Source organism: Lepeophtheirus salmonis, chromosome 9, assembly GCF_016086655.4.
Source record: "Lepeophtheirus salmonis chromosome 9, UVic_Lsal_1.4, whole genome shotgun sequence".
Taxonomy (NCBI): Eukaryota; Metazoa; Arthropoda; class Copepoda; order Siphonostomatoida; family Caligidae; genus Lepeophtheirus; species Lepeophtheirus salmonis.
In genome coordinates this window covers 5,609,438-5,623,658 of record NC_052139.2, presented here as the reverse complement: position 1 = coordinate 5,623,658, position 14,221 = coordinate 5,609,438, and the positions used below count along the sequence as shown (strand labels likewise).

Genomic DNA, 14,221 nt, shown 5'->3' with positions numbered 1-14,221 from the left:
CTTATAATGCATATTTTTATTAATCTTGGGCATTTCTCGATATTTGCACAACACAATCTGTTGCCGTGTGCTATGAAATAAAAAAAAAATCTTTTGTAGATTCATATCATCAACTAATATGTACTTTTAACAATTTCCCACTTGGGATATTTGTGTTTTTGTACGCTTTAACATCTATAGAGCCATATGGTCTCAAAAAGCTAGTCAAAAAATCCATTACACAATAATTTTTTTATTGTATATGTCTTCAAATTTATTTCAGATATATTATATTTGTATATCATGTATACTTTTAAAAAGGATTGGGTAGTACAAAAATATTAAGGATATACATATATAATATTTCTGAAATAATTTTGTAAATACCGCCCATGTCTGGAAAAACAATGAATCTGCGAAATATTCACTTTTCATTTTTTGGCATAACTTATATATTATTGATGAGTTTTATCATTTGAAGACATATACAAGAAAAAAAATATTGTGTAATGGATTTTTTGACGGGTCAAGCAATACACTAAAAAAGTATTGTCCCCACTAGTCTTAAATCTCCCCATTTATCGAGCCACAAAATAATAAAATTTCACCTTCATTCCATTGAAAAAAATATATATTTAGTTTTATACCTACATTTTTGTTTTTCTTGTAAAATTTGATTAAGTCCTTGTTTTTCCAGACAAGGTCAGAGTAGTTAATTGTGACTCTACTCGAGGTTCCGGAAAGAAGGGTACCAGTTATGATTTTTGGAGAGAAAAATCTTCTCATAGTCATTTACTATTTTATTTGTACTATTTAAAAAAAAAATGGCAAATAATTTCAAAAATTTAGAACTGGGCACAAAAATTTAATTTTACGGAAAAAAAAATCATAAATTTTAATAAATAATGCTAAGGATTTACAACACTATTGATAACTATTAAAAAAACATTTTTTTTTCATTAGTACACCCACTAATAATTACTTTTTACTTATATATTCTTTCTTCAAGAAATATACAATAATTAAAACACTTTTGAAAATATGAAACACTCTTGAGATTACCAATAAAAAAATCACTTTTGAAAATATGAAATCTTGAGATTACCAATAAAAAAATCACTTTGTTTAATTCATGTTTAATAAAAGTTTCTTTGTATCTATGTTTCAGTTGATACATCTTTGTAATGTACAAAGGAATAATTTGTATGATGAAGCAATTTTTTGCGAAATTACCTAGGAAAATGTAAATGTTATTTTTTATATTATGAGACATCATAACAATATCTTTTAAAAAATGAAAACATTCTTAATATCAAGTGAAAAATAACAAGTAAAACATTTTTATAATAAACAAACAAAATACAGACAACAATACTCATACTTTCCTTATCATACATTGAGTTCAAAGTACATACAAAAGCTTGTACACTTTAATCTACATCTGCAATTTTTTAAAGTAAAAAATGTTAGAGCAGGGATTCTCAACACAGGTGGCACCTGGGCCAAGTTCAGCCTGTGGAAACCATTTAATACCATAAATAAAAAGATTATATCAAACGCTTGATCAGAGAATTTAATTAAAGATTTCAGAAATTTAATTATGGTTAAATATTCATATTCATACCTGCCTGTAAAAAGTACAAGTGTTGGTAGACAGGAAATTGATTTGTTTGACCAGCAATCGAATGAATTCTTACGAGCTGAAGAATTGTACATTGGATTACAAGCAGGATTTTAGCTTCGAAAACAATTTGATTTTTGTGTTTGCCGAATGGACAAAAAAAATATTTTACTGAGCTCACTTATTTTCACTCAGACCGGATTATGAGTACTGCTACAACCAGTCTAGATACGAAATTAAAAATATCGTCAGAAATGACAAGCAAATTACAGTCATTAGATTTATAGTATACATAGTTATAAATGCTCAAACGTGAATGACTTTTATCATTTTTATAACTAATTTAAAAGAAATTGGTCCACATAATCAACTTTTAATCTCAAATTCGGGAACAACCAAAACGTGTAGAAGCCCCCCCCCCTCTTGGTTAGAGCGTACACCATACAGAGAGGCAATCACATAAAATTGCAATACTAGACCTAATTTAAAGGTCCAAAACTAAGTAGATATCAACATTTATAGAGGAAATTGTGACATTTTTTTGTAGGCTAGGAGTGTTGAATAATACTCCGTAATTCGCTCCACAGACCCCATGAATTCATCCTTTTAACTCAATTAACAATGTAATTGAAGAAAAAATTACAAACTGCATAATGGAATAAGACAAAAAATGATATATTGGCGTTATCTCTGTTGTCATAAATAAAGAACTCTTGCCTCGGGGAAAAGATAACACCAGGACCATTTATCTCCTTAAGCTTTCATGTGCGTTTTGTTACTTTGTTTTAAAGCTTTAACTTAATGAACAATAGTTAATTACATAGAGTCGTAGAAAATCCTGTTTCCTAGTTGGAAGGGATACTATTATCATAATAATAGTTATGGATACGGAAAGATTGGAGACAGTTGCAAAAAAAGATAATAAATTTTTTATTTTCATAGTTAACTGTTATTCTACTGTTGCAACATGGTGATCTGTAATGATGAAAATCTTGTATATTTTGGGCATGTTAAAAAAAAAAGAAACCGACAATCAACATGGTTACCGTGACAGTTTGATGAATGCTCTTGGAGGAAAAAAGTTGAACTATCATGCCGTCTCATTCTAACAGCAACAATCAGCTGTGACGAAAGAGAATGAAAGAAAACAAGGTAATTGGCGGGAATTACTCTAATTTCCATCCTCAACTCTACTTGGAGTTCAACAAGTACTTACAATTATGACTCCGTAGTGTTACTATCCGTCTTTTATGAGCACAAACGAATATTACATTAGATTTTGAATATAATTAAATGTAGTAGGAAATAAGTTATTTACTCAGGATTGAAATAATATTGACTACATTTGAAGGAAGTACAATTCAATTTTCAGATAATCAAATCCAAAAACATCCTTCGGCTAACAAATACACAAGGTTTACATCATTAATTATTTCTGTTAGCAGAAATGACGTCTCTCAGAGTGACTATATTTTTATGACATTTTCTCAAGCTTGGTTTTTACACTCACTGCAAGTAGAACAATACTCTGATCCCTAGTAATACACTTACCGTATAAATAATTAAATTGTATTTAACGTTGATCTGCTTCATTCAAAGTAATTCTGGAATAACAGCAACATTTATACAGCATAAAAAGAAAATTATTATACATAAAAAAAAAAAAACTATATTTTTTTTAAATATATATTTGATCGAGTGAAGAGTAAATTTTATAAGCAATATATTATATTTAACTATGTAGCAGATATGGTTAAATAAAGATTTGCCCAATTTTTGATAAAATATACTACCAACTTATTTATTATTTTCTTTTAAAGGACAGATTGAGATATAATGTCAACATTACTCTTAAAATAAATAAATTATAAAGAAATGAAAGCTGTCCGTGTTTTTTTATGGTGCAATCTTTTACTTAATATGATAATAAAGAAATTAAATTACAAATGAGTTATCTCAATGTATATAACCTTGATTTGTCGTGAAAATAAGTAATACGTTCCCTTGAAAGAATATGTTCTACTATTAACTTTTAAAGGATAAAAATTATAAAAATAAATATATAATTGGTATTTCAACTTAAAATAATGATTTATATATATATATATTATGTAGATATTGACCTATAAATAATATTTTCAAAACTGTTGAAGTGTTTTGCATTGTGAGTTTAATTTAAATTCAGAACAATCAAATTATAGGATTTTTTTCCTTTTGGAAGATGGGCAACCCCAACGAATTTCTATTTTTACACCAGCCAGTGTTGTTAAATTTAAATCATTTTATCTGTAAAATATAGAATGTATACTTTTTATTACTAGGGGTAGTACGTGGCATTGTCTGGAGTTGTAGGCGCCGAGGAAGATAATTTTTTTTATTATATAAAATAACTCTAGAAGAAATCCTTGGTATTACTCTAAGTTTTTGATGAGTAAACTCATATAGAGTTTACTCAATCAATTCTTAGACGTTCTCTCCTTAAGAACAAAAAAAAAAAAAATAGTAACAGCTTGATAATTGATTTGACTATCCAATATTACTTTAGCTCATTACTGAGCCTCATCTAAAGTCATATTTACTTTTTTTTTTAATTTAATATAATGCACTTCCTTTTTTTTCATTTTTAATATCAGTTAAACTAAAGACCTACGAGATTTAATTTATTTTTTACTATATTATAATTTTTTTCTTTCTTTATACTGTATTGAAATTAGATATACATTGTAGAACACTTCTATATACAGTGTACCTTGTGCCTGTTTTTCATACAATCAAATAAACTTTGCTTTATCATTATAAATTTCATTTGTTTACCAAATGAGATAATATATTCAGTGTCAAAAAATGTACTTTGCAATTTATTTAAACACCTTCTAAAAATTGATTTTATAATACTTAATTAAACAAAAAGTCAGTTATATTTATAAAATGTCCGCAACTCTTTTGGATACAAAGTTTAGGATTTCAATATTTCTTTTAAATCTGGAACCCTGGAACTATATTAATGTAATAAATACAAACATAATTGACGGAGGTTTCTTTCGAACCTTATTTTGTATAAAAATCATCGTGGTTAATATATTTAATTTTTCAAAATTTCCTACCTTTATACGGTGTAGAAGAATAACAATAAAAAAAATTATGTATTATGATGTATTTTTTATTGTTATCAAAATTAGTCGCTATTATTTCATTTCCATTTATCCAATGAATGAACATTATGTTTATTGTGGAAAATCCACAATTCATGATTTGCAACTTATGTAACAAGGCACTGATCTACAGATTGCATCAATTGTAGTGACGATGCATTTTGTTTGTTTGTTTTATTCCAGAGTGAATTGATTATAGTATTACATTACTTAGATTTATAGTTTGTCACTCATCAGAGAATGCATCTATTACAGCGTCAGTTATAATTTTGACAATGAATGTCATTAAATATGCTAATGCATTCCTTGTTCTATATATAAAAATATAATTATAATTACATAATAGTCGTAAATAATATTTGTTCAAAATATATATTTAGATCTTATCTGAATATGACAAGTTGAGTATTAAAACCATTAGCACTTTTTATACGTATGGGGTGGCATTAATTACTAACTCAAAACATGATTTAAAAATGTCATCATTGATCTATTTTCCACGTTGTTTTTTTGAAAGGAATTCTATGTAAAAAAGAAGCTATTTTATTTCTATATATTAAATCTGCATACATGTGTGTGTGGGTGTGTCCAAAATTCACAACTAAACCAATGAATAGATTTTTCATTCAGCTTTTTAAGATTCCAAAGACGGTGCTTGTAACAATTTTTTTTTTTGCTTCAAGGCCACGGTGTACATAAAAATAGTTTTTTTCTCAAAAAAAAAAGGACCAATAAAACGAATACTTCGTATAAAACAAAAAATAAAGACCACAATGCTCCAAAAAAATAATATTTATGCATGTTGTTATGTATCTTTGCACACTTTTTTTCAAAATAAGGCAAAACATTTTTGGCTATTAAATGACAGTCCAGCAAACGGCATTTCAACGGTCGGCACTCAACTATCCTCAATATTGATATTATATAGTTATTTCATTAAAATGTATCCCTTTAAAAAATTTGTTTACGCGTTTATTTAAAAAAATCATAACTTAAATACGAGATATTTTTTAAAATGTATACTACAGATTAGCATTAACTAATGTCCTGCGCAACACTGGGACACTTAATCTAGTAGTATGTTCAATGCAAAAAATAAAGAATACTCTGTTGTAATTTTCTCAAATAACACCACATTCAGAATATTGTAAATTTTTGTCATAATTTTATAGCTGGACTGGGGAAAACTACAGCTCACGAGTTGCATGTGGGCCTCAAAACACATATTTTTCTAGTGATCAAGAAAAGTATTAAAATGATGATATAACATTTAAATAATTTTGAATATAAATTAATAAAGCAATATATTTTTTTATATCATGAAACTTTCCTCTGAATATAGAAAAAAAAGACCGGAAATTAATTATTATTCAATAATATAATTGACTTGTTCTCAGTTAATTAACAGGTAATTTTGATCAACCAGTCAACGTTGTAAACAATATTAAGGAGCAATAAAACTTTAGAAAAAAGAGAAAAAAATGTGTCTTTTAGCTTGAGAAGATACATAATTGTAGAATTATCTTTTCCCTAGGCAAGATGTCACTTTCTATGATACCAACAATGACGTTATCATTTTAATTTATGAGGTAGGAAAATTTGTACTTGTTTAGTAGAATTTATCTTGTTAATTATGTTAAAAGGGTTAATTCATAGAGGCTACGTATTTAGTTAAAGAGTTACATTCAACACTCCCGGTAGACAAAAAAAAGTTTCGATACGACCATAACCTTGTACAAATTTTGATCTCACGGTCTCCCTTTTGCTTCCTTATCTTAAAGCTTAAAGCAGCCAGAGCAGTACAAAATCTACAGTTTACAAGACCAACATAGGAGTAGTAGATGATTGTTGGATAATATCATGGTAAAAAATCTATTATTTTTATAATCAATATTCAATTTTGGCATTTTTATACTCTTAATATTTTATAAAATGGGGATATTGTGATCCTTAAAAATTACAATATTCTTAATATCACACCATAGAGAAATGCATAAATCAAGGCAACAAGATGAAAGAATAATGTAGCATAGGTATCACCTGACAAGAGGGGTATAATATAACGTCAATATTGTTTGTTTCTCTACCATTAATAATCAAACATTCCAACTAGAGAAAGTTTATTCAACTTTGGTTAACTTTTTATTGTATCATCAAAGTCAATCAATCAACTTCTTTCTTTTAGCTGACGGTGAAATTATATTACACATTTATACTCAGTGATACAAATAAAAACATTAATACCTTGAAAAATTAGTTTAATTCGTTCCTGAGGCAAAATTTTTAAGTCAAAGCAATTTTTGCAACAAAAAAAAAAAAAAATCAGTAGCTTTTGCGCTCTGTCGCAAAATTTTGACAAGATTGTATCTTAATAAAAATTTGTTTAATATTGCACACTTATCTTAAGATAGTACTGAATCTTGTTTTTTACCCTTTATCATAGCTGACCTTCATTGCAGCAAACATAATATTTTAATCCTCTTACAGCCTCGCTATGCCTAATTACAAATCAAAATTATTTTTTCGTCACTATGTGTGACACTTTGACTCCAAAACTATCCCGTCTCTGTTTTATTCAATAAAATATAATTTAAAAAATATTTTCAACAAAAAAGTAGTTGTTATATGATTTTAAAACAGATTGAATACATAAGGCCATGAGCTCACATTTTATTAACTTAGTTATATTTTAATACAAAATCAATTCATCAATAACTTTTCTTTTATTATGAAGGAAATAGTAACACCCTAATAATAAGTTCTATTTCATCAAGTTACGGTAATTAACAGCTTTATTTTTCTCCCCCTCCTCTGTACATCCAATACACATATATATTATTCATTTGAATGCATATACTATCAAAAAAATAAATATTTTTTTTTAACAAACGAAAAGTAAAATGGCTACTTATAATGTAATGAGCAAGCAATATCTGGTTTGGCATAACAGGAAATGGAAAATTCCTTCAGATACTTGTTATTTAAAAAAAAACATAGAAGATTGATTGAACTAAGTAGTTTTATAAGGGGCGGCCAGATGATAGATACTTATTTACCTGCATTGAAAATGTAATTGGAATACATTCACAAAAAGATAATTACAAATGAAATTGTAAATGTGGTGGCTATTTGATATTATTAAATTGGACATTAATTACGTACAGTGATATAACCGTATCAATTGTATCTTCTTAAATATACAAGGGTGGTCTGAAAAGTTTCCAACCTCAAGGTGAAGATTTCAGTACTCATAAATAAAAGCTATTCACATGCATCTAGCATTTTGTTGACAGTAACTCACCAAAGTTTCAGTAAATTTGGAAACGCAGTTCTTATGTAACAGCCGTGTGCATGAGTTGATGTGAGTATTTCTGTGAAAATGGATAAAACTGTTTTTTTTTCGGCTGGGAAAGTGACAACGACAATTTTTTGAAATATATCATAGGGTTATTTTAATCAAATATCTTCGAAAAGGGAAAAAAAATTATAAGAAAATTACATTACAATCTGAAGGTAGATTTTTTTCAAATGAAGAGGCAATCCCCTTCATTAACATTTATTTTTCAGAAAAAACGCCGAGTACTATTGGACAGGTTACAGAGATGAGAGCAAGGAGACAACATTGAAAAAAAATTCGAACTTTGTTCGAAATTTGGTCAGAAATTTTTCAGACCACCCTCATATTACTTCAATTTATAGTTTGATCATTTACTCGTAATAATTTATGATGAATGGATAAATGTAGCACATTTAGTCATGATGACTGCAAAAATATATTATTATTGAACTTCCGGAATATATTTTATATTTAGTATATGTGTAATTTCTTGAGAAAATTTGTTCATAAAAACTTAAAACTCATCGAGAAATTACATTCATTCATTGTGGGAACAGTAAAAGTAATATGTTTATCTATGTGTTATGAAAAAAAAAAATCATGATTTATACTTTTATTGACATTATTTATTTTCAATTTACAGGTAATTTTTAAGGAACCATTGTAATTATATACAAGTAAAAAACAGACAACGATAACAATAGGAAGTCGTCATGTCTACAACCACAGCAAATCGAAGTTCTTCTGGTTTGTCTCGTCTAGCAATGATGCAGGTATGGGGTAGATTTTATTGTATATTTATGATAATAAATCCAAATAAAAGCAACAGGTCGGTTTGAACGATTATAATGCTCAAATGGGCGAAATGATGGTCGATACGATTAAAAATTGAGAATGCATTTTAAAATTTATTTTTAATACAAATAATATTGATAGTTGACATAGGATTTGTAAACGATCTCTCAATTTCTCAATAAATTGATCAGATCGACTTTCCTAGAAGAAGTTATCATTTTGTACTATTTCGAGTAAAAATGTCTAATTTTTCTTCTAAGGTGGAATGAAATAAATAGAGAAAATTTGGATTTTTGTTAGATTACAATTGTGTAATCTTTTTGAAAGATTTTGACGATATTTTTCGAAATAAAATTTAACTACAAAACATTTCTACTTAAGGCACTTTTTTTGGAAGTAAACTATTTGTATGATATAATCAGGGTTATAATTAGATTACCGGATATGTGAGGAGCCAGATTCTCACAACAGCCAATTAGAAAAAGGGAAAATATTGCCCAAAATTGACTATTGAATTATACTTCTTGAATCTAGCAAAAAAGGAAATGCACCCTTGCACCAAATTGAAAAATCCTAATTTTCTATTTATGCAAAAGGTTAAATGTATAATCAGTGGTGTTGATGATGAGATGCTTCCATCTTAAAAGACTCTTGAAGATCTCACAAACTTCAAATTAGCATTAACTATTCATGCGTCTTTAAGTATTTTTAAAACTTTGAATACTGAAAAAAATCCAAAAGTTAGCAAAAGAAAATCTTCATAAATTTGTCGATATAATATATCAAAATTAATTACTTAATTATGATAAATAAAATACAATACTAATTTTTTTAAATTATTTTAATAAAACTATATTTTTCTTAAAATACAAACTACTATATTTTGGTGGTCTATTTTTGCTCTTTTTTTTGGCCAACAATATCGCACAGAAATCTTAAGTCTAATAAAAAATGATTAAATTTTATTTACTTAAAAAATCAGTCTTTGTTTTTCTTTATTAGGTTTCTGCTAATTGGTGTGGCCTAAGCCAACAAATAATAATTCAATATTTTTATACAAATTATATTTTTGGCACATATTAATGTAACATATACTGGTTCGTGAGAAATGGATGTACCAGTAATTAACATGAGCATACTTTTTCTTCTCCTGAGTCTCATTTAAGTCAGATGTGATATATTACTTAAAGACATTATTATGTACATAATGACAGATACTATATATGAATTTAACCTCCATTACTCTCAATGATGGCCTTCGAGCAACCACGGAAGATGGCTCACACTCTAGCAATGTAGTCCTTTCTCATTGGGGTCCACTCCTTCTCCACGGACGACTTCATGTGTGTGACATTGCTGTGGCGGGATCTGCAGACCTTGGAATCAACTTGCCACTAGATTGAGTAATCAAAAGGATTCGATCGGGCCCTGGGGAGGCCAAAATTTCTTTTGCCAAGACTCCATGTTCTCTTCCATATAGGATTACACAACAATGGATGCCCATCCTGCTGGACGACCTAAGACGCCTTCCTAAACTACTTCGAGATCTTGGAGACCGAGTTACTCTTATAGGCCCGTCATTCAGAAGGATAGGGCACCCGCCCACAGGTCTCAAATACGTGGTAGAGGTCTTCAGAAGTGTTTTCAAAGAAAACAACCCAATTGTTCTGCTTGTTGAAGAAGGGGTCGACAGTGAATGTTTTTTCATCCGATAAGAAGATATTACGGTTATCATGATGCTTCAGGTCGTTTAGGAAGCGTTTGGCCCGCTCCAAAAGGATATCTTGTTAGTTTCGAGTCATTTATGGTCTTTCAAAGTACCTCTTGGGCTTTCCCCCGGCGGCCTTGCTCGCCTTGGACACAGTGAAGGGAGCTACTGACTTCTTTTCTGCAAATTTGGGGATGGGCATGGTGGGCTTGGCCTCAAACGCCTTCTTGGCCACTTTATGTGTCAGTGTTGCCGGCTTTCCACTACAGTGCTCTATTTTAAGGCTTTTCCACTCTTTCATGAGCTTTCTGATCCTGTAGACGGTGAGGCTCTCGATCCTAACAATTTTGACAACTTCAGTTGTGCAGCGGCAGGCGCAAATCAAAGCTACAATCTCATTTATTTTTGCTTCCATTTTTGCTTAAAGAAATAATAGACGCTTAAAAAGTCAACTGTTCTGTGAAACATCGAAAATTTATGAATAAACAATCACAAAACCTAAAAAAAACAATCTATAGTAGTGGTACATCCATTTCGCAACACCCAATAATGAATAAATATATCCTTATTTTTTTTAACTTTCTTTTAACTGATCAGATGTAGTTCCAGTGATTAACTACTAGTAGGCATCATAACAGAACAATTTCTTCATCTGATATAGTAATTGTGTTTTGAAAAGTCCATATTCATTATGTATATTTTCTTCTCTAGGAGCGAGAAAGTATCGAACCTTCGCACATTGAGTTTTAAAGAACAATTTCTCATAGCTCTCTGTGTATGTATCCATATTGGACAAAAAAATTACAGGGAATATTTTATATCCATTGTAAAATCTATATTATGAAAATCCCATCATGTTATTACAAGTATTTTGATTTTGAAACTTTAATCATCAATTTTCCACAAAAGTAATGTTGTTTGTTTAACTCCTCGTAATGAAGTGGGTGAATTTACAATATGGGAAATACAGACATTTACATTCCGACTTGGAACTTTTTTATTGTGCCATTCCATCAATTTGAATTCATACAGACTAAAAATATATATTTCAAGCACATGCCCATGTTATGGGAAAGGAGAGATAAATATTTTGGAAGAATATGCTGTTTAACTATTTTAAAATATTTATTTGTGAATGTAATAATTTTTCTATCTAGTTATTTTTCAAACTTGTGCGTTTTTACGATATTAAAACCTGCTGTTGTCCGAAAAATGTAAATTCAAGTTATGAATAGATATGTAAATCATGTGTATTTTTTAGGTAGTCCTTCTTTTTTTTTTTGATTTTGTAATTCGATGAATGAATTTTTATTTTTCTTAGCTCTTGTCACTATTACTTAATTCCTGAGGAGTAAACTTCCTCTTCCACTACATTCAATAATATTCAAAATCTGTTTAAACATTGATGTGTGCTCATAAAAACCTTGAATATTAGTTACAGAATTAAAATTCTAGTAATGAGGATCGAAATTGGAGTATTTCTTGCCTATGTCCTTGTTTATTTCTTTCTCCTCTTTGATTACATTTGCTGATCTAATGAAACGTCATGCCAGCTAAGCTGATCTACCCCAAAATATTTTTTCCAAATTATCTGGGCCACCTTTTTGATTTTGGGTGTTTTAAGATGTTCAAAATACACATGATTCTCCTCAGTAGTCATGAATATTTGTAGAAAGGAGGAGTATTTTTATTCTATTTTGACTTGATTTAATTTTTTACTCTACGTATAAATCAATTCTAACAAATATGTTTTCCATCCCGAATTTTATGGGTATAAAACAATAATAATGGAGCACAATATTTATACATGTAAAAAAAATAAAAGTTTTAATTGTAAATTTGCTTTAAAAAATATATTTGGCTTGCATATCATTGCTTCTACTAAGATTATATGTATTTGTTCTTTTTGGAAACGGGGATTTCTTCTATTTTTTTCTATATTAGACCTTATATTTAATGCAGTTTTTTCTTCGTAAGAAATTCTAAGTTTTTTTTCTTCTGTTTTTCTTACTTCATTGAGTTGCCTTTTTTTCTTTCTTTATTTTCTTAATATTTATTATTTTTCTATAAGCTTCATTGCGATATTGGATTTTTAATTTATTCATACATATTACTGGTATGTATAAATGGTAGGCCTAATATTGTAATTTTATTTTCTCTCTTAACCATACGTATGTGTAGAATGGTGTTGGTTGTAGGTATATAAAAATACTAACAGTTGAAAGTTTTACAACCCATTTAATCCTCGACTGTAAAACTAGAGCTCAAACTTAAACAAAAATGTGCTGGACTTTTTTCGTTCATCATTAATTGATGTATGTTATCATATGATATTGGGGTTTGGTCTGGAAATCATAGCGGGTCTAAGTTTGGTCTAGATTGGTCCCAAAGAGACTCTTGATATGTCTCATTTCAAATTTGAAGTTCGGTTTTGATCGGTATAAAAAAAATCGGCCTAGATCAGTTCTATGGAAAATTTCAGTCATGATACATCTAATTTAGTCTCCCGATTATATAATGAATTGTTGATTACGTCAGTCGTGTTTCAAAATCGTGAACATCTGTATAAAAACGTAACTTGAAGTTAAATTTATTGAGTGATCTTACTTGTAGAATTAATGAATCAGGAATGGGAAGAAAATTGGTTCATAAATGGAGACTAAAAAAACAAACCTTTCCACGATTTGAAAACGATTAAATTCGTGTTTACTGTCATAAATTTCAACTTTTCTGAAATATTAGTCCAAATTTGGTCTTTAAATAATTTTGTACAACACTGTAAAGTGTACATTTATGGGGTGATAAGATCAAATCTGTGTATATTTAAAAGATCTTTAAAAACCAGCTATGATAAAAGTCTGGATATGGACTAGTAAATAGGAACAGGGGTTGTCAAGGCAGTTCATGGGCATATTGCTCATTGTCTCCTAGATAAAGACAATAAGAGTCTTTCATATCATGAGATGTTTGATTTTTTTTTTTTTTTTTTTTTTTTTGGGATTCAACATTGCCCCAGACAAAATAATCCATCAGATTAAGATTCAGACTGCTAAGGGACCATATTTCGTTCCCAAAAAAACATCTTCACGGGGCAACACCATTCCGCCCCTGAAAGTTCGATCTTCATTATTTCTGGAGCAGCTCTCACCATGACCCCCAAAAAAGTTTACTAAAGTTTGCTGAAATAACAATATTTCTACCAGAATATTACAAAACTCTATCATAATACTGTATCCTAACAAATTTTAATTCTAGTTCGTGTAATTCTTATCAAGGTCGAAGTACACTGTTATTTAAAATGTGAGGCAGTATGACATACCTTTCACTGACGATCAAGCCAAACGTGTTGTGTTGGACGGGAATTCGGTTTTAATCATAGGAGGAACATAGCTTCTTTCCTCTGCCAGCCAGTGATCATTCTTTTTGTTGTAGTTAGCGTCCAATGTGAAGTTTGACTCATCGATGAATAGCTTTATTATGCCTGGATTTGATTTTCAAATTTGTTGGTGTTTCTTGCCTTTATGTAACCTAATATCCTTCATCTTCGTGGTAAGAAGATGGCATCTTTCTCTGATGTAGGACTTCAAGCCAAGATCTTCCTTGATTTTTCTGGACACTGTCATCCGAGC

At 29.2% G+C, this 14,221-nt stretch overlaps 1 protein-coding gene across 2 annotated transcripts in view; it reads left to right on the top strand.

Moving 5' to 3' along the window:
• The window catches only part of LOC121124122 (uncharacterized), a 137,820-nt gene that overhangs the window by 44,993 nt on the left and 78,606 nt on the right, over positions 1–14,221 (top strand). For both annotated transcript variants that reach the window (XM_071890957.1, XM_040719238.2), the window contains one exon: positions 8,733–8,862. In XM_071890957.1, coding sequence (XP_071747058.1) covers positions 8,803–8,862 — 60 coding nt within the window. In that variant the 5' untranslated portion in view covers positions 8,733–8,802. The remainder of the gene's footprint in view (positions 1–8,732; positions 8,863–14,221) is intronic.